General features: G+C 42.9%; 1 protein-coding gene and 1 long non-coding RNA gene across 2 annotated transcripts in view; one reads left to right on the top strand and one right to left on the bottom strand.

The window, feature by feature from the left end:
- MOBP (myelin associated oligodendrocyte basic protein) overlaps positions 1–2,659 on the bottom strand; it is a 15,271-nt gene extending 12,612 nt beyond the window's left edge. The window contains exon 1 of the mRNA XM_047875711.1: positions 2,561–2,659. Within this exon, the coding sequence (XP_047731667.1) occupies positions 2,561–2,640 (80 nt within the window). The 5' untranslated portion in view covers positions 2,641–2,659. The remainder of the gene's footprint in view (positions 1–2,560) is intronic.
- LOC125175286 (uncharacterized) lies at positions 496–21,480 on the top strand. Its single transcript, XR_007155738.1, has 3 exons — positions 496–744; positions 6,216–6,298; positions 21,290–21,480. It is a non-coding gene; the product is annotated as an uncharacterized LOC125175286 (long non-coding RNA).

Below are 21,480 nucleotides of genomic sequence, written 5' to 3'. Positions count from 1 at the left end.
CTACCAAAATACCTATAAATAACGGCTTACTGTGGGTGAAATCTTAGAAACATTTTCATCTGAATCAGATACCCCAGGAAGGATGCTCTCACTACCACCATCCACACCGTGCTTGAAATCCTAACCAGTCAAACAAAACACCGTGAAACTCTACAAACTGTTAGAACTGAAAAGCAAATCTGTTTTTGAGGGCTGCAGAAGAAACAGTTGGTATAAGCAGGCTGAATACGTGCTAATAAATATCAAATTTTCACGTCATTGACAAGACGATTTCACACTTCTTACGGACCTATAAAAGACGGAGATGAGCCAAGACAATTTTGAATAAGCATTGGGCCTTTTTCTACAAGATGGAGACACTTATGGTAAGCTATACTAATTAAGACAAGAGAGCGTTGCCGTGGAAATAGAACCAACAGATCAAGGGGACAGAACAGAGAGCTTAGAAACAGACCCACGTAGGTAGAGTAACATGGTTCATAACCAAGGGGGGCATTTTTATTTTTACCGGAAAATGGAAAAAGGGAGACGAAACGAAAGCACACCAATAACCCCAACGAGAATAATAATCGCGAACACATGTTAGGAGATACCAGCCAGGCACTGTTCAAAGGCTTTATGTGTGTAACTCACAGAATCCTCACCCCCTCACAGTAGGTCTCACGGTAGCAAAGATCCAGAGAAGTCAGAAAACTAGCCCCAGGACACAGAACTAGCAACTGGATCCCCAGGATCCCAACCAAGGTAAGCTAGTCCGTGTTCCTAACCTTGACACTCCCGTGGCTTCTCCCACAGCGGACGTGAAGGGAAAGAAGAGAAATCATAAACACAACGATGTCATAGAACAAAAGATGCCAGGAAGTTACAAGGCAAAAGACCTGTGCCATGACAGAAGAAAAATACAGGAACACAATGAGAGGGCAGCGTTTTCATAATCAGAATGTTAAAGGGAAAAAAAAAAAAAAAAACCAGACAATAATTTTTTTTAAATATGAAAACAGGCACAAAACAGGAAAAAGAGGCCACTTTAAAAGCCACTAATTCTATACACACGTGGGGCTGGAGGACTCAAGAAAATGACAGCGAGGAAACGTAATAGATGCCCATTCCAATTGACCTCCCTCCAAAACAAAGAGTGATAAGGGACTCCCAGAAGCGCACAGGGATGGGAAATCGGGGGACAGGGTCTGGGCTGGAGTTCAAGGCGCACCAGGGAGGAATGCACGGGGGGCGCTTTGTGGAAGAGATGTTTCTGGAATAAAACCCGGGCGGGGGGCAGAGGCCCTCACTGCAGACCAGGGCTTCGTTCAGCTACCACAGCCTTCCAAAGCTCCTCCGCTCTGGAAAACAGTTATCACTGCAGTGCTTAGCCATTCCACGCCTAGCACCTTCCTCACAGACCTTTAACGGTTCCTAAAGCCTTGCTCATTGTCTCAGGCCGAGGGTAATGCTTTCCTCTGAGTGTCGATTTGCGCGCTAAAAGGCAATGGCTTCCGAGTGGCTTAGTCCGCAGCAGCAAAAATACATGCAGAAAGTAAACTTGGGTTGTAACCACTGCGTGCTGTCTCTAAGGAGGCCTTTATCCGTTTGACCTCATTTATCCATGTGTCTATCTCCTTGGCAACCAAGATGTTTACAAATCGGTAGAAGGAATGTTGAGCGGTGGATTCTTGAGCTGGGAAACCGGTTCCCGGTAATGGAAAATTTCATCTAAATATTTATTTTGATTCGGGGTGCTTTTCCACAGAGAGCATCATCTTGCCCAGCTCCGACACTGACTTGGGGAACGGCTGACGCTATAAAAATAACAGCATAGAAGTGCCTCGATTATCTTGGGGTTGACCACCCATCTGGGGAGACAGAGCAAAGCCCGCGTTGCTTTGCTCTGTGCCAGGGGACAAGGACAAAGGACAGTGGCCCCAGGACCACCCCACTCACACACCACTATCTCGTACACTTGTGCAGAGCCCTTTCTGACAACAAACGCTACCTGACTCCAGCTGTTCTAGGAAAAGGAACAAGTGAGACCCAAGTTTGATACCCTTAGCACATAGATAATATATTTAGCAAATGTTTTGGGGGTAAAAACCTTGCTTATTATAGCAGAGCCACAGAAATGTGTAAGAAGTACAGTAGTTTTCTGAATGTAATTTTAATAACATGACATTCTTTCTTCTAAAAAGTATGCAACACATTGTTTTAACTTATGGGTATGTGAACTTTACACTAGAATTTTATATAGATCAATAAGTCCACAATTTTCTATAACCCGGGGGGGGGGGGGTGGTGGGAAGGAGGGTCCAGGAGAAAGAACCAAAGGCATGAGTTTGTCTCCTCATGTATCCATTTCCCTACTCAACAGAGTCTTTCCCCAGTTACAAGGCAAACGCCTTGCTTCTTAGTTAATACGTCACACAAGACTCCTCATAATTTGGTCTTTGCCCACCTTTTCCCTGTACAGAGAACCCATCTTCCAGATTTGCATTATCTTATAGAGAAACTTAAATGTTAATTTGGCCTGTGGTCACAGCAAGGGGGTAAAAGGAAGAACCTGGATTACCTGATCAGCTGATTTATTGTTCCACTGACCACTCGGGGAAGGTGAGAGCTGTGAAGCTGCCTTGGGTTCTCCAAGGGCATCAGTTTCAGGGAGACAGAGAAAAGAACCAGCCAGAGAGAAGCTGAAATAAGCACCGGGCTGTTGACTACCCTTTACCTAAATTTTGTGTCCAAGGACACAGTGTGAGTCACCCAACAGCAGCTACGCTGGTAGGCTGCCACTTAGCTTTGTTCCATTTTGCAATTTATTTCCTTCCATCTTTATATTTACTTATTACATTGAAATCACTCATCTAACCAAAGAAGCAGGAAGGGGAGTCAAGGATGAGTCCAAGGTGTGTAGTTCAAGGAACTGGCTGAGCAGCAGAAGCATCTACCAGAAGAGAAGTTTTAGGGGAGGAGGCTGACTCATGAGTTGAGTTTTAGGTGCACTTGAGTTGGGGTGTTTGAAGGGCATCTAGGCTGAGATGTCAAGTGAGCATTTCAAAGAAGATGGAATTTAAGTTGTGGGAGTATAGGGAACAACTGAAGCCCTGGGATGGGATTGCCCTGGCATCAGACTGTGGAGTGAGGAGAGGGTGGGGTGTGCCTGGGGGCCCTCCCATGTTTCCAGGCAGGCAGAGGAGAGGTGATCGGCAGAGGGTAAAGAGAAGAATTGGGGGTGGGGAGGTAAACTGGGCTGTGTGGTATTGTGGGAGCCAAAGGGAAGGAGGGTTTCCAAAGAGTGAGTGGACACCTTGGTGGAATGATTCTGAGAGGTGGTGTAGTAGGAAGACCAGAAAACGCGCATTGAATTAAGTGATACAGAGGTAACTTTGACTTTGACAAGAACTGTTTCCATGGCGTGGTTGAGACAGAAGGTAGATTAGAGGATTTGTGGAGAGAATCGGGGCTGAAGGCATGGAGAGACACTCTAGGCAACTCAGGCCAGAGATCTGAGAATGAAGGGCAGGAGAGCAGTGGTAGGGAGAGGAAGATGTAGTTTCCAGACTTTGGGCAAGCGGAGGGGTGACTGGTCAATTTGTTGATTTGTGGGGGGGAGGGGGGGTTGTTGTTGTTATAATGAGACAGATAAGAGCAGCATGAGTGCTGATGGGAAGGGACTAAGAGAGGAAGAGACTGAAATCAAACAAGGGAGAAAGTAATTAGTGTCCTTGAGGAAACCCCGAGGAGACGGGAGTGCAGAGCACACACAAGAGAAGAGGGAAAGCAGTTGGCTGTATGAAGTTCCCACTGAATGGATTCCATTTTTCCAGTGAAATAGGAGGCAAAAGAAGCTGAGAATGAGACGGTTGGAGATTTGAGAAGAATAACACACGTTTAAAAGAGATTTTGTAGGGGCACCTGGGTGGCTCAGTTGGTTGAACGTCCGACTCTTGACTTCGGCTCAGGTCACGATCCCAGGGTGGTGGGTTCGAGCCCCGCCGTGGGCTAGACGCTGAGCATGGAGCCTGCATGGGATTCTCTCTCTCTCCCCCTCTTTAAATAAATAAATGAGATTCTGTAGACATTTGAAGGTCAGGCTGCCAGGTAGTTTAGATGGCCTGGGTGGGGTCACAGACTATTCATGTGTAGTGATAGAGGTAGCCTTCTGCCTCACTGTGTTTTTCCCCGGTTGTTCTCAGTAGCCAGGGCGCAGACAGGGCAAAGACACATGGTTCATCTAAGGACGGGATTTGCCAGAGAATTTGCAGGAAAATCATTGACATGATGGATTCCAGAATCTACCAGTAATAGGAAGAAAATAGATAGAAAGGGGCAACTGAGGAATAGATACATAGAGGGACGGGGAGACGGAAGGGAAAGTCAACTCAAAGCACCTGGCCGAAGAACAGTGGTCGTGGGGAATGTAACAGAGCAGGTTGAAAGAAAGGAAGGCTGTAAATGAAATGCTAGATGTTGGCACCATTTGATTCAGAAATGGAGTCGTTTCGAGTATTGTTGAGTGCCGTAGCATGCGATGGACAGATGAGGCAGACCGGGTAATTGACTGGAGTAGTGAGTAGTTCATTCACAGGAACGCTGAAGTCATGTGGGCTGATGGATGGAGTCGGAGCGGAGAGGGATGGGGAGGCTGACCACAGAAACATCGGTGGAGGAGGCGTGACTGGAGGCCAAGTGAAGACGGGCACAGGGAAGGGAGCACAAGCTTCCAGGGGGGGAAGACCAGCTAGGGAGTGAAGAAGTAGTGGTCTGAAAGTGGCAATGAGGAGGACACCGGCTCACTCAACTCTGGAGCCACTTGGAGCGTACATGTCCCCCATTTGACCGGCTGAGAGATGAAGCCTTGTTATCAGAGGACTGTCCCGGTTCAGTTAAGACAAAGAAATAGAAGGAATCCCCCGAGTAGGGTTTAAAGACAGGGGAAGGAAGTCTCTTTTTCACAGAATGGCTCCTCCCCCATGCATAGGACATGAGTTTGCCAAAAGTGGACAAATGGTGGCCGGGGTCATGGTCCCTTTGCTGTAGAGAAGTGTTTTTGTTCTTTTTTTTTTCATATTTGTATGTCCCCAAATCCAGGATACCGTGAAACACCTGCAATAGTTTCTTTTTTTTTTTTTTAAGCATTCAACTCTTATGGAAAGTTTGATTGCTCAGTCTTTTGCTGATTCTGCTTTGACGTTTTGAATACTAGGAATCATTATACAATAATTTAGATGCAGACCGAAAAGAGTGTAAGAAATTCATTTTGTACCTGTGTTTTCATCCGTACACGTCTGGCGATTAGATCTCTGTTATGAGCTTGTCTTGGTATCATTTGCTCCTTTTTTCCCCTGAAAGTGAAGCAATAGAATGCGTTCTGGTTAATTTGGTGTTTTGGTTATTGAAGTTGTCATAAATCCAAATGTGCTATACACAGAGCTTCTCTCTCACCGCCCTAAGAAGGATTATGATGTTCAATTTCAATGTGAACTGTCAGTTGGGGGCTAGGGAGAGGACAGCATTACAAAATGGCAGGCAAACTTTTTAAAGACCATCTTATCATTATAGAGGAAAAGTGCTATATGTCCAGTTAATTCACTGTCATTAAGGAAAAACTCTTCAGTCACTTCTCCTAGTAAATCTGGAGCTTTATGACAAATCTGGTGTTTTGCTTATAACACTAATGAATGAAATTCCTAAAATACATGAAATGTTGGAGTCTGGCTTTAAAAATGCAAGCCATAGCAATTAAGCGTCTCAGGAAGAGAGTTAGACTGTCCTCCTCCAGCACAGCTCCTGAGGAGAGACGTTGAAAACTCAATGAAGGAATCCAATTTGATATGGCATTAAATTGAGAATTTCAGAATATCAGTTTTGTTTTCCCATGCAATATGGAGATTTGTGACCATCCATAACCATCTGTGCCCTTATTTCTTAATATATATCAAATCCTGGAAGTGTCGTTTGAACAAAGGGGTCTTATAGTTCCAAAAAATAACCTGCAAAAGAAACCTGTAATTCCCATTAGTTGTTCTTTTAAGGTTCCTGGACCCAATCCCAATGTTGTGGGGGGAGGGGTGTCCTCCCACCACGCACACAACACCAAGCAATTCTTGGACATCAGCAGGGTGTCGGGGAATTCAAGTCAGTTCTGACGCTACTCGGAAACAGCATCAGATTCCACAGGTTAAGAGTTCTGTTCCACAAGACTGTCTCTCACCCCCCCATTTCAGACTCCAGACCCGTGGCAAACCCCAGGATGTTACCTATGCTTCTACAAAGTGGCTACAGCTTGGAGGTTTTAACAACCTCTTTGGTAAGTTCCATTAATTTGCTAGAGTGACTCACAGAACCCAGGGAAACAGTTATTACATTTCAACAGCCAAGTGAAGAGATACAGAGGACAAGGTATGGGGGGAAAGGGGTGGAGCTTCCCTGCCCTCTCCAGGCACTTTGCTGCCCCACATCTCCAAGCATTCGCCAACTGGGAAGCTCTCCAAGCCTTTGGGGTTTTAGAGAGGTTTCCTTATACAGTCATGGTTGACTAAGTCACTGGCCATTGGTCAACTCCCGTTAGCAGCTCTCTCCCCAAGGTCGGGGAGTAGGACTGAGAGTTCCATTCCTCTAATCACCTGGTTGGTTCTCATGGCAACCAGGCCCGTCCTTAGGGTACCTAAGGGCTTTCCCAACTCACCTCATTAACATAACAAAAGACACCTTTATTATCCTAGGAAATTCCAAACGTTTTAGGAGCTGGGAGTCAGAAACTGTAGATAAAAACCAAATACACAACAAAAATTTATTTTGGCCATTTGAATGACCAAATGTATATTTCTTGTAAATCACAATATCACAATTGTCTTGGTTGATAATTTGTCTTAGTTGACAGCTAATCATTGTAATAATGATGCAATTGACAATTCTGTGTCACTAACTGTAAAAATTATTGTAAGATTGCTCCGTCAAATCAGATGATCATGTTCCTTTTAAATTTAAATTAAGTTAAAAAAAAAACTTTCTATTTTTACATTTATTTATTTATTTTTGAGAGACAGAGAACAAGTGGGGGATGGGCAAAGACAGAAGGAGACACAGAATCCAAAGCAGGCTCCAGGCTCTGAGCTGTCAGCACAGAGTCCGGACAGCGCCACGCAGGGATCGAACTCACAAACCGTGAGATCATACCTGAGCTGAAGTCGGACGCTCAACCGACTGAGCCACCCAGGTGCCCCAATTTAAATTAAGTTTTAAAAAGTACATTGCAAAGGGGCGCCTGGGTGGCTCAGTCGGTTGAGCGCCTGGCTTTGGCTCAGGTCATGATCTCATGGCTCATGAGTTCAAGCCCCGAGTTGGGCTCTGTGCTGATGGCTGGGAGCCTGGAGCCTGCTTCGGATTCTGTGTGTGTCTCTCTCAGTCCCTCCCATGCTTGCACTCCCTCTCTCTCTCTCTCTTAAAAATAAATAAACATTAAAAATTTTTTAAAAGTATATTGCAAAAATAAACTTTTGAGACTACACTAAAATAAAAAGCTTTTGCACAGGGCAGGAAACCATCAACAAATGAAAAGCCAACATACCGAAAGGGAGAAGATATTTGCAAATAACATACCTAATGAAAATGAGATTTCAAGATACAGCAAGCGAGCCAAGATAAAGGATCTCTTTAAAAAAAAAAAAAATAGGGCAGGGATGCAGGTACCTACCTAGCTCAGTCGGTAGAGCATTCAACTATTGATCTTGGGGTTATAAATTTGAACCCCAAGTTGGCTGTAGACATTACTTAAAAATATAAACCTTTAAAATGAAATAAAATAGGGCCAGGAGGCCATAAGGGAGAAGGAATTTATGCACGTTCTCCTGAAGGAACTGTGAACTCTTCACCAGCTACAAGCCCTAGGGCTGGACTCCTTCCTCACCAAGACACCAGAATCTTCACCATTCTTCAACTTCCAAAGGAGCCAGTGAGATCTGACACGTCTCAATCCTTCATTTGCATATTAACCCAACCAATCCCAGTTCACCTTGCTCCAATCTCTGTTTTGCATAACAGACCTGACTGAGAACTGCACTTGTAACCTTTTGCCTTTATAACCCTGTCCCCTCTTAGTCTTTCTCTGAACATAATTCAGGTTTCTGTCTGAATCTGTGTTTCCCTTATTACAATCCTACTTGCTCGGATACGTGCCTCTTAAATTTTCAGTGAATTCTTATTGGGTCAACACCCATGAGGGGTTAATATCTTAAATACAAAGAGAACTTATGCAACTCAACACCCCCCCCCCAAAAAAAGAGGAATAATCCAATTTAAAAATGGGTAGAGGACCTGAATAAGCATTTTCCCAAAGAAAACATACAGGTGGCCAACAAGACGCATGAAAAGATGCTCAACATCTCTACTCACCAGGGAAATGCAAATCAAAATTGCAGTGAGATCCCACCTCACACCTGTCAGAATGGCGAGTATCAAAAAGACAAGAACAGGTGTTGGTGAGCGTGTGGAGAAAAGGGAACCTTCCTGCACTGTTTTGGGACTGCAAACTGGTGCAACCACCATGGAAAACAGTACGGAGTTTCCTCAAAAAGTTAAAAATAGAAGTACCATACGACCCAGTAATTCCACTAGGGGTTATTTGCCCAAAGAAAATGAAAACACTAATTTGAAAAGGTATATGCACCCCACATTTATTGCAGCATTATTTATAATAGCCAACATATGGAAGTAACCCCAGCGTCCCTCGATAGATGAATGAATAAGGATGTGGTACGTACATATCCATGCAATGGAATATAACTCAGCTATAAAAAAGAATAAGATCTTGTCATTTGTGACAACGTGGATGGACCTAGAGGGTATTATGCTGAGTGAAATGAGTCAGACAGAGGAAGACAAATACTAGATGATTTTACATCTAAATGTGGAATCTAAAAAATCAAAACAAACAGAGGTACTCTCCCTTAAAGAATATTTCAAATGAGTACATGTAGAAGCAATGAGGGAAATAGAAAATCACCATTAGAATACCTGGGGACGCACAGGACTTCTCTATGAGTATGTCTTTCATACACAAACCAACCAATCGAGAGCCTACCCTTGTCAATTATCCTCTTTATCAAGGTCCCGCAGATTAAGCCAGCATTCCTATCCTAAACACCCCAAGGCCAGGAACCAGACAAATCAGAAGAGCCCTTCTCAACAGGCCTTCCCGGAACCCACTGAAATTATTCAAACTAGCTCATCCTGAATTTACCTAGCCAGTTTACATTGCCTTACCCAGTCCTCCCTCCAAAACACACAATAAAGCTCTTGCCCATATTTTCCCCTCATTCCCTCTGGCTTCTGATCACCCTGGTGCTTCCTCATGTGGCCCTGCGTGGTCAGGCATATGCCCTCCTTTTGGTAACTGTGAGTAACAATCTTATCAATGGCAATCATCTTCTGATCTGCTGCCCTCCTCAAGCCTAAATAAAAACAAAATCCTGAGTACACTTTTAAACAGACTGGTCTTTTACTCACCCAGAGCACAGCTAATACCTCCAAGTTTTTACCTGTACATTAGGGGTAACAGGGTTACAGAAATCAGAGAGGCCTGCACAGCCAAAAAGAGGTCACTTTTGGAGCCTACACAATGGAACCTAATCCTAGGGGCCCAGCCCAGCCCAGCCCAACAGACTTGGTGACTTCCAGATAAGACAATCAAAACAGCTAATGCTACATTTTCCCAAAAGCTGAGTTCCTCCATAGTAAATAGTTGTATGTCCAGAACTCCAAATTTCTTTTTTTTTTAATTTTTTTAATTTTTTATTAAAAAAATTTTTTTTAACGTTTATTTATTTTTGAGACAGAGAGAGAGAGAGAGCATGAACAGGGGAGGGTCAGAGAAAGAGGGAGACACAGAATCCGAAACAGGCTCCAGGCTCTGAGCAGTCAGCACAGAGCCCAACACGGGGCTCGAACCCATGGACCGCGAGATCATGACCTGAGCCGAAGTCGGATGCTCAACCGACTGAGCCGCCCAGGCGCCCCCAGAACTCTAAATTTCTAATCTAATTCCATATTAGGAAAGAAAATATCTATATACCTCATCCAGGGAACAGTCCTGTTAAAGCCATAATACATTTACTTGACTACAAAGATCATATAAGAAGTTAACAACTGCTTTACATTTATGTTATGATGACTTCAGCATTTTCTCTAGGGGGAAAAAAATGGATGCTTTCTATTTGGAAATCTTAAGAATCTATTTAAATAACTTTCCCAAAAGAGAGGAAGTCTGTTAAGAAGTTAGTCTCCACCTTCAGAATGATAAAACTGTCAGTCACCTCCAAACAGAAGTTTTCTCACAAATAAAATGAAATTTCTTTCTTTTCTAGCACTCTGCCAATGTGCTAAAGGTCACCAGCAGGCCTGGAGTGGCTATCCAAGACCACTCTTTGTGAACTGTATGTTTTCAGTGGATGCTTAGAAAGGAACAATCACATTCACGAAATGAACACTCATAAAGCAATAGACATGAACCTAGCACATGCAAAGAATCTACGTTAAACACTTCACTATATACCTACCAAGTTCATGTACATATTGTTGCAATTGTTATTTTTAACAAAAGGGCAGCACTTACACACTTTTGGTGAATACTTGAGAATTATCTGTAAAAGCTCTAGATTTTAGATTTTGTGTGTGTGTGTTTTCTTGGAAGATTTTAGGTGCTCCTTTAAATTTTTTTTAATGTTTATTTATTTCTGAGAGAGAGAAAGACAGAGGTGAGCAGGGGAGGGGCTGAAAGAGAGGGAGACACAGAATCCGAAGCAGGTTCGAGACAGTGAGCTGTCAGCACAGAGCCCAAAGCGAGGCTTGAACTCATGAACTGTGAGATATGACCTGAGCCAAAGTCAGACACTTAACCGACTGAGCCACCTAGGCGCCCCTAAGAACTCATTTAAAATTCTAGTTACCATTAGCAAACCCAGACCCCGAGTTAGAAGTCTGTACAATCAGATTCAAGGATAAATTTGGAGACATACAGTCTGAAATGCAAGCATATTCCTTACAAAACTGCCTAATCTGGACCTAATCATGTGAAGACATCAGATCAAACCTATACTGAGGGACATTTAACCAAAGAAAAGGCCTATACTCTTTAAATTTCTCTATACTCTTTAAATTTCTAAATTTCTCAAGGTCATGAACGAGAATGACTGTCTCAGGTGCTCTTCCAGACTAAAGGACACTATAGACACGTGGCAAGTAAAGTGATGCATGATCTGGAACCGAAACCTGGGACAATTGACAAAATCTACGTGTCTGTGGATTAGATAACAGTATTTTCTCAATGTTGGTTTTCAGCTTTGATCGTGTCTGGAAATTCATCTCAAATGGCTTAGAAAAAAATACATATATGTGTATATAGAGAAAAAGGAGAGAGAATGACAAGGAAAATGTGGTAAAATGTCAACATTTGGGTGACTGAGTACATCTGGAATTTTTGTATGGTTTGCAGTTTTTCTGCAAATCTGAAACAATTTCTTAAAGCAGACTCAACAGTCAACCTGGGGCTCGAACTCACAACCCCAAGATCAAGAGTTGCACGCTCTACCAACTGAGCCACCCAGGCGCCCCCGAAACAATTTTTAAAATCCACTCGCGAAGGCATTCTCCCACTAATCCAAATAAACATAAAATAGCATAGCTATACATATAACAGTGATCTGTTTTTTTCCTTCCTGTTTGATTTCACAAAGCAGAAAAAATGATTTTCCCTATTTTTCACCTAGTACTCTAGCCAAGTTAATTGTTTTATTCCCATGACACATAATCTTTTCTTTCCTTGTTCTACCCCCCCCCCCCCCCACTGGAAAACTCTGGTTTCTAAGAGATTCTGCACAAGATTGAGCTTTAACATCTTTCCATTTAAGGTTGTTAGTCTACAGGGAGCAAAATTCTAACAAGATTTGGGCTTTCTTGTTCCATAAGTATCCCCCATACATAAACCCAGCTGCATGAAGGAAGACTTTTTCCTAGATAAGAAGAAAACAACTCATTTTCAAATCGTGACAAATAATAAACACATACATAGAAAAAGAAGTTAATGGCTCCATTAATCTAGTTCCGGGAACATCAGTCTTTCAACCTGAAAGAATCTGAGTTAGGGTTTGGAACCTCTTCCCCAGGCTCAGACAATTCCCATTCCAGGAGGGCCCTCTGCTCACATTAGAATAACCTTGGTGTCCTCTGCTTTTGTTTTCTCCACCATCTTATGTTCTCCCAATCTTGACTGCTATTACGCCAAACTGCCCCTGGAATATAATGAAACGGCCCATACCAAAATGTGCACTTGCCACTTGAAGATGAAGTACAACCTGAAGATGAAAACCTATGGAATTCCCTTACCTTCGAGTAGCAGTTGTATGAAAGAGGCTCCACCGGATCGGGTCCCTGGGGGGGGTTGAGGCTACCTCAATGCATGCAGAATATATAGGGAGAGATTATATATCCGGGTTTTTCATTACACAAGGTATTTTTGATGGGTTCTCAGCCAAGATCCACTTAAAAACAAAAGCCACACAAAGACTACAAAAAGGCCACACAAAGTTTAAACAAAAGGCTAAAGAAAGACCAAACAAAAGCCAAAGAAAGTTTAAACAAAGAGTGAAACAAAGACAAAACAAAGGCCAAACAAAGACGAAAACAAAGACAAAAACAAAGGGCAAAGGAAAATCTAAACAAAAGCTAAGCTGAGTTACAGCCATACTATACACACACACAAACCCACACATATGCGCACCCCACATCCACACTATATCTCCACATACACTCGAATATTTCAGTCCCCCACCTTCTTCATCCCACATAATCAACACTCCATGTCAAAGCCTTCACCAAGGCTCACTCCGTACCAACTCCACGGCACATCAAACCACGGGCCACATCCAACCAAACCAAACATCAGCTCCAAACCACACACCCTTTGGTGTGTGATTTGGAACCAGAGACATGCATAGAGGAGAACATGAGAAGACATGGGGAGAAGATAGTCAACTACAAGTCACAGAGAGGGATCTGGAACAGATCTTCTCTCACAGGCCTCAGAAGAAACCAACCCTGCTGACACCTTGACCTCAGACTTCAAGCCTGAGGACAGCGAGGCAATACATTTGTTACTTATGCCACCTGGTTTGTGGTACTTTGTTACGGCAACCCTAGCAAACTAATATGCCACAGTCCCCGTAAGTACTATTTTAATTAATTTTCATATTTATCAAAATAATACGCCACCTCACTCCGCTCCATAATCCCACTTACCAGAGGCAACCACATTGCCACAGTTAACTTTTTTTTAGCTATTTTTTCTAGATTTATTTCCACATTGCTAAATAATTCCACAAACAGCCATTTATATACTTATTATTTATTGTAGGCTTTTGACTTCTTAATGAGGGTTTCATTTTCTTACTCTCTACTCTTTGCTCTCTCTTCTCCTTCACCCACTGAATGTAGTCTTGTCAGTCAGTATATCTATTTCTATAAATATTACTTCCTATGAGGGTGTCTGGGTGGCTCAGTGGGTTAAGCGTCTGACTTCGGCTCAGGTCGTGATCTCACGGTTCTTGAGTTTAAGCTCCGTCAGGCTCTGTGATGACCACTTGGAGCCTGGAGCCTGCTTTGGATTCTGTGTCTCCCTCTTTCTGCTCCTCCCCTGCTTGTGCTCTCTCTCTCTCTCTCTCTCAAAAATAAATATTTAAAAATAAATAGATAGATAGATAGATGATAGATATTATTTCCTACAGAACTCGTAATCAACTCTATTATTTCCTTCCTCTTTACAACTTCATTTTTTTTTTTTTTGGAGTTAATAATTATCCTGTTTTTGCTTTCATTTATTTATTTTAATTTGCTTAGTTTTTTATTTATGTATCATTCATTTTTTTTCCAATTATTCCAGCAGATCTCTCAAATATCTATCAATAATTTTCTCAAGCATTCCTATCCATCAAATAATCATTTCCATCTATTGTCTTCTGTGATTGTCTATTCTCTAATTGTTCTGTTTTTAGACTGGATGCTCTCAAAGCCAGTGCAGGGCGGGGACTCCCTTTCATTGCTTTCCTGTAATAGATCACCAGTGCCCCGGATCCCATGTCATTCTCATTTTTGCTTTGCCCCCTCATTTTCCTGAAGCACAACCTCTAGTATCTTCCTTAGAAAGGATATATATGTATATACAATAAAACCATGGTTTGCAAACAAAATCCATTCTGGAAATATGCTTGTAATCCAAAGCACTTGTATATCAAAGTGAATTTCAGGAACCATTGGCTCAGTTGTGATCACGTGACATTCGGTGTCACCTACTACTTGTATTGCAAGACATCGTTCGTTTATCAAGTTAAAATTTATTAGAAATGTTTGCTCATCTTGTGGAAAACTCACAGAACAAGTTACTCGCAATCCAAGGTTTTACCACATATGTAAAATGAATCTTTTCGAGTGCTCGAATACCTGAAAACTGCTTTATTCTATTCTCACACTTGGTTGCTTGTTTGTCTGGGTATAGAATTCTGTGTTGAAAATTAGAGTTCTGGGGCACGTGGATGGGTCAGTCATTCGAATATCTGACTCTTGATTTTGGCAGTCATGATACAAGAATCATGGGATTGAGCCCCACATCAGGCTCTCTACTGAGCCTGGAGCCTGGTTAAGATTCTCTCTCTCTCTCCCTCTGCCCCTCCCATGCTCTCACTCTCTCTCTCTAAAATCAAATAAAAAAAATTCTTTTTAATTTTAAATTAAAGGGGCACCAGTTGATTAAAGGTCTGACTTCAGCTCAGGTTATGATCTCATGGTTTGTGGGTTCAAGCACTGACAGCTCAGAGCCCGGAGCCTGCTTTGGATTCTGTGTCTCCCTCTCTCTCTGCCCCTCCCTGCTCCTTCTCTGTCTCTCGCTCTCTTTCAAAAATAAATAAGCAGTAAAAAAAAAAAAAAAAAATTAAAATTAAAAAACAGAAAACTAGAGTTCCTCAGAATTGTGACTGTATTGTTTTTCTGTGTTTTTTTCCTACAGGGCAACTTATTGTTGAGAAGTTCTAGGCCTTTCAGATTCCCATTCTTTTTGTGATTTTTTATTTTATTTATTTTTTTGAGAGAGAGAGAGAGTACGAGCAGGGGAAGGGAAGAGAGAGACGGAGACACAGAATCCGAAGCAGGCTGGGGCTCTGTGCTGTCAGCAGCGAGCCTGATGCGGGGCTCAAACCCACGAACCGTGAGATCGTGACCTGAGCCGAAGTCGAAGACTTAACTGACTGAGCCACCCAGGCGCCCCTCCTTTTGTGATTTTTTTTTTAAATTTTTTTTCAACGTTTATTTATTTTTGGGACAGAGAGAGGCAGAGCATGAACGGGGGAGGGGCAGAGAGGGAGACACAGAATCGGAAACTGGCTCCAGGCTCTGAGCCATCAGCCCAGAGCCTGACGCAGGGCTCGAACTCCCGGACCGCGAGATCGTTTTTCTTTTTTTTTTTTTTTTTTAATTTTTTTCCTTTTGTGATTTTAACAAATGTCTGGAAATGTTCAAGGTCTTATTTTCAACCTAATTGTCCTGAACCCCCCCCCCCCATTCCTTCAACGTGAGTGTTTTCTCACCCCCACTTGGTAGGTCATTTTCCCCTGGGAATTTGTAACACTCTATTCTTTAATTTTTATGTAGTTTTTATTCATTTATCCCTGTCCACTTTTTTTTTCTTCTGCCTGAAAACTTTTATTGGTTGGCTCTTGAAAAGTAATGATAGAAAGCTAAATGGATCCTCCAAATTGTTCCTCATTCCTCTCTTTCCTAGCTTACAGTTCTTTGACTTTTGGTTCCACCTTTCATGAAGTTTTCTTATTTTATTCATTGTATACCATTGTATATTTTCTTTCGGTGATCAGATTTTTCAATTCTTTCTTGTTTGCTGACGTTCCCTTTTTCAAAGCACACAGTCTTTTCTCTAAGCCCCAGGAAGATAGTAACTATACTATGTGGGATTTGTTCATTACTTTTGTTTTGTTTGCTTCTTTGTTGGCTTTGTTCCTTAAATTGAATTAGCGAGCTTATTCCAGATTCCTTCATCCTTCTTTTGTTTTTATCTCTCCTCTTCCTGTTGAAAGCTCTCTCCTTTGTCTGCTGACCTTCACTGTCTCTTTCTGTCCGTTAGACATGCAGGGGGTGACTGGATGCTCCAAGCACCAGCACAGGGCTTGTTGACGAGTGGTCCAATGGGCAGCCGCTCTAGCCTTTATGTGGGCAGATTTGAAAACCTAAGTAGCTGGAAGATTTTCCTCTAGGGTCATTCAGGTTGTTCAGGGAGGAGCAATGCGTTCTCCAGCCTGGAAGGAGTAGGGATGTTAGGGGAATTTGAATATCTTGCTACTGATTCTGTGATCAGGAGAGGCTAGGGACCGCACGACTCTGCGGATGTGTCCCCTTTGCAAGCCCTGCCCATCGCCTCTGCTCTCCACAGATCCTGAGTCTGGAAATTTCTCCATAATCAACTTCCAGGGACCGGAGCAAGTTGGTGCAGTGAACCTGGAAATCCATTCAGGATGTTGTCTTTCATGACTAGTACTTCCCATGTGGACACTCCCAGCATTCTAGCACATACATTTGTCCTGCTTTTTCTGGCATCGTCACTGAAAGCAGTTAAAATTTTTTTAAGCATACTTATCTATTTTAGGGGAGCCTGGGTGGCTCAGTCGGTTCAACATCTGACCGGCTTAAGTCATGATCTCACAGTTCGTGAGTTCGAGCCCCACATCGGGCTCTGTGCTGACCGCTGAGAGCCTGGAGCCTGCTTCGGATTCTGGGTCTCCCTCTCTCTCTCTCTGCCCTCTCTCCACTCGTGTGCTGTCTGTCTTTCTCTCTCTCAAAAATAAATAAACATTAAGCTTATTTATTTATTTTGAGAGAGGGAGGGCTCCTGTGCATGCAAATGGGGGAGGGGCAGAGAGAGAGGGAGAGAGAGAATCCCAAGCAGGCTCCGTGCTGTAAGCACACAGTCCCATGTGGGGCTCGATCCCCTGAACCGTGAGATTGTGGACCTGAGCTGAAATCAAGAGTCGGACGCCCAACCAACTGAACCACCCAGACACCCTTTGAAAGCACTTAAATTGGAATCTCCTCTACTCTGCCAGGTCAGTTACTTCCTCCACCAAGTCTGTATGTCCCCAAAATGGGTTCTAATCGCTCCCCTTTTGGTGTCTCCCTTTCTTGGGGGGCTAAAACTTTTAAAAAATTCTCTACTGCCCCTCTGGAATAAAATATATTTTTTTAATTCTTTACTTTTTAAAAGGATACTTTTTACTACTATAATTTTAATAAGTTTTTGGAAGAGAGAGGAAATAAAATAAGCATGTGGAGTTAACCTGGCACTTTTCTACAATACATTTTTTTTTTAAGCAATCTCTACACCCAGTGTGGGGCTCGAACCCGCAATCCCAAGATCAAGAGCTTCATGCTCCACCAACTGAGCCAGCCAGGCGCCCCTAACCTGCCACTTTAAGCAACAAATGCAGTAATTGGTTTAATTGAGATATAATTTACATACCACGGAATGCACAATTCTGTGATGTAAAATTCAGAGATTTTTAGTATACCCACAAGGGTGTGGAGGCATCACCACTACCTAATTCTATAAAATTGTCATCACTCTAAAAACAAACCCCAACTTATTAGCACTCAGACATAATACTATTTTATATCAGCACATAGATAGTCAAGCGCTCAATAGGTTAGAGAGTATGGCAAATATTTTGTTAAAGGGATTACTGAAAATGAGTATAAAATGAGTGACTCATCTATAGGAGAAAATTACCCTAGGAAAGTCATCGGTGAGATAAAGACATCCCCATGTTTCACCTAAAAACTGAAATGTACGAAATGTACATAAAGTCGTATCCGCCGTTAGATGAGCCCTTCCCCCTATCAAATTATGTATCAAAATATGTGTTGTAAAAGTTGCTTTTTGATTAAAATGATAAAAGACAAGCGAGAGATTTTCAGATTCCTAACAAGAATTCTATTTTTTTCCTGTAGAATATGGGGGGGGGGGGTGGAGTTTTATAAATAACCGCAAGACCATTTAATTATTACAAGACAAATAATTCGTTGATTACATCTGAGAGAAACAAAAGTCAATGGTTTCTAGTCTGCCCTTCAATCCTCGCTTTCAGGGCAAACCTGTCTCCTCCAAGACTTTGACTTTGGTCTTATAGATCTTGGACTACACAGAGCCCAACTTTCGATGGTAAACAGAGGATTATGATACCAACTGAGCCGCCAGCCGCTCAGACAAAGCCTCTGTGTGTTCCCAGGCTCCACACCCAATCCCTCTCTCCCTCTGCACTATGCCAGGGGCCAGTCACAATTGTGTTCTGGCCAGTGGGGACCTGCAATCATGTACATTGTGTTCCCTAATTGAGGGTCTGGTTTTGTCCAAGTTGCTGTGTTAAAACCCGGTCTGCGGCAGACATGCCTTTGCTACTCAGCTTCCTGGGCCCTGTGCGTGGATTTAGTCCTTGTAATATTACTGCTAGAGCGGGAAAAAGTGGACACAGGGTAGCAAGATGCAAGGCTTCTGGCAAAAGGAGAGACTCAGAATATGATTGTGTCGGTGTGATGCGTTAAAGAAAACCGGAGCCTATCAGTAGGGTTAAGGATAGATTTTATTCAGGAACTATTGCAATAGGGGGAAAGAGACTTTGATATAAACCTGGGTTTAATTCCAAATACAATAGGGACGGTGGGGATTTATAGCCAAGGAGCAGGTTGGAGGAACTGGTGGGTAGAAAATTACAAGAGGCGAAAGAAAGAAGAAAGAAAGAAAGAAAGAAAGAAAGAAAGAAAGAAAGAAGGAGAGAAAGAGAGAAGGAAGGAGAGAAAGAGAGAAGAAAGAAAGAAAGAAAGAAAGAAAGAGAAAGGGACGCCCCGATGTCTCAGTTGTTTGAGCATCCAACTCTTGATTTCGGCTCAGATCATGATCTCACAGTCGCAGAGATGGGTACCCAGAGATGGGGTACTTCTGGCTGAAGCAGCTTGACAGGGTCCTTGCTGCAGGTGAGCCAGGGAGATCAGGCATCCACCTGGAGGTGGTGGGGGTGAGGAATTTGGTCAGAGATGGGCTGGGGGATTCTCGATAAACTGACTTAGCCAGATTCTTGTTCAAATCGGTCAAGGCAAAGACAGACTTGGAAGTCCCAAGGTCGAGGCCTAATTGGAAAGAGGCACCAAAGGAGCCTGACTGAGGTTGGTCAAGAAGGGTGTCTATCACATGTCAGCGTGCTGCAGTGAGGGACCCCTGATTTTAGTTAGTGATGTCAGTTATCTAGAGACAGGAAATACACACAGTGAGATGCGACCCGACGTTAATGGGAATAATCTTATTAAAAAAAAAAAAAAAAGAACTGTCTGTTTTTAATTTTAGGCTTGCCAAACAGCCAAGAATGTACCATTTTGTTACCTGGTAGTTTGTTGAGAAAGTGCCTTGGGAAAATCACAGTTGCCATTAATCTTCTTCAAAAATAAAAGTGCCTATCACACTGCCCACACTGTATCATTATACAATAATACCTCTGGCTTCTCTAACTTATTGCCCCTTGACACACTAAAAATCTGGCTTCTGATCCTGTAAATCTGAAGTCTACATTAAGTGTAGACAGCACACACGTGACTGAGAACAGACGATCTTTAACACAGTCTTTACTGCAGTTTGCATCTAAAGTTCCAAGTGACCCTCCTCCTCTGCTCTTGACTCCAAGTTTGGCTTCTGGGCAAGTGCAGCCTCATTGGAGGAAAATCTACATCCGGTTCCACGGAGCCCGCGCTGTGCCCTCATGGGGCACAAGAACCCTGAGATCATGACAGGAGCCAGAGTTGGCTCTTAACCGACTGAGCCATCCAGGCCCCTCCTGTAAATGAATTATTTTAAATTTGGGTTGTGTTTTTGTTCAAAATCCATCATAACTCTGCTCAATAGTCGACGAATGGAGCACCAAACGACTTCAGTGTTTGAAGCTTTAGCAGATCACAATTATCATTAAACCTGAGGAACTTGGTAATCAGTTCCCACCCTGCCCAGCACCCCTCTGTTGAGACCTGCCTCCAGAGTCCCCAGTGGATGGATCCCCCACTTGGCCACAGCACTTGCCTGCCCAGTGATGTCCCCAGTTTCCCTTCCCCACTCTGCTAAGTGCCCAGGCTTCCTGAGATGGCCCCCCACCCCAGTAAATTACTTGTACTAGATTCCTTGTCCCTGGGTCTACTTCAGGGGGATCCCAACCTAAGTACAGACCACAGGATGGTCTTCCCATGAGCCTTGCCCTTTATTCCTTCATAAAATATGGAGCCTCATCGAACCTGGAAGGTGTATCTGCCTCGTAAGGGAAGGCGTTCCCCACCTGGACCAACTGAGCCCTAGGTCATCCTAAACTTTTGGCACGATTCAGCCAAGTGTTTGCTTCTGTTTGCTGCTAAGGCAGATGCCACGACAGTCCTTGGTCCTACAACCAGTTCCTGCTCCAACAGGTGCATTAGCAGCTTCTGAGACTGGGGCCTCTCCATATGAAGGTGCTACCCATCACTCAGTTTTAGATTGTTATTAACTTCTAGATATACTCTTTTTAAAATAATACGAACACGGGGCACCTGGGTGGCTCAGTCGGTTAAGCGTCCGACTCTTGATTTCGGCTCAATTTCATGATCTCATGGTTTATGGGATTGAGTCCTGCGTTGGGCTCTGCACTGACAGTGTGGAGCCTGCTTGGGATTCTCTCACTCCCTCTCCCTCCCCTGCTCACTTACTCTCTCAAAGTAAATAAACCTTAAAAAACCTTTTTTCAAAAATAAAATAATATGAACCGATTATGGATACAGTATATGTTAAATTCTATAAATGTGCAACACTGGTTACTAAAGGAAAACCACTCTGTGCTTGAACATTCGGACACTGCAGATAGACACATATCCAACCGTAGTGATTCGTAGCAAAGCCGTGAAGTCCACACTCGTGAGGCTATAGACTTGGTCTCGTGGAACCAGTGACTGGAAGAAATAAATACTGAAGGGCAGGGCACCCAGGCATGCAAATAAGGAACGTGTAGTGTCTCTCAACATCTGCAGTGTCTTTGTTAGTCGCACAAAGTGTGATTTTACACTCCAAGGACAAATGCCCTCAGTCTTTGTACAGATTTGACCATAGTGGGCCACAATCAGAGTTATTTTATAACATGAGATTCTAATCTCTCTGCAAATAATTAACATTTTGAATATGACTTACTTGCAGCGACTGGTTTAGAAGAAAAGAACAACAACAAGGCCCCAAACCAAGATTCCATGAAAACGTTGGTTGAACACGATCTTTATTTCAGGAAACATGCTGAGGAGATGGTATTTTACGGTCAGTGTTTTCATTTATTCATTTAAATATTTAATATTGATTTGTTTTTTTTTCTCAGTAGATTTCAGTGAATCACA

This window comes from Prionailurus viverrinus, chromosome C2 (assembly GCF_022837055.1).
Source record: "Prionailurus viverrinus isolate Anna chromosome C2, UM_Priviv_1.0, whole genome shotgun sequence".
In the NCBI taxonomy this organism is placed as follows: domain Eukaryota; kingdom Metazoa; phylum Chordata; class Mammalia; order Carnivora; family Felidae; genus Prionailurus; species Prionailurus viverrinus.
Note: the sequence above shows the minus strand (reverse complement) of the source record. Positions and strands in the feature narration are given on the sequence as shown.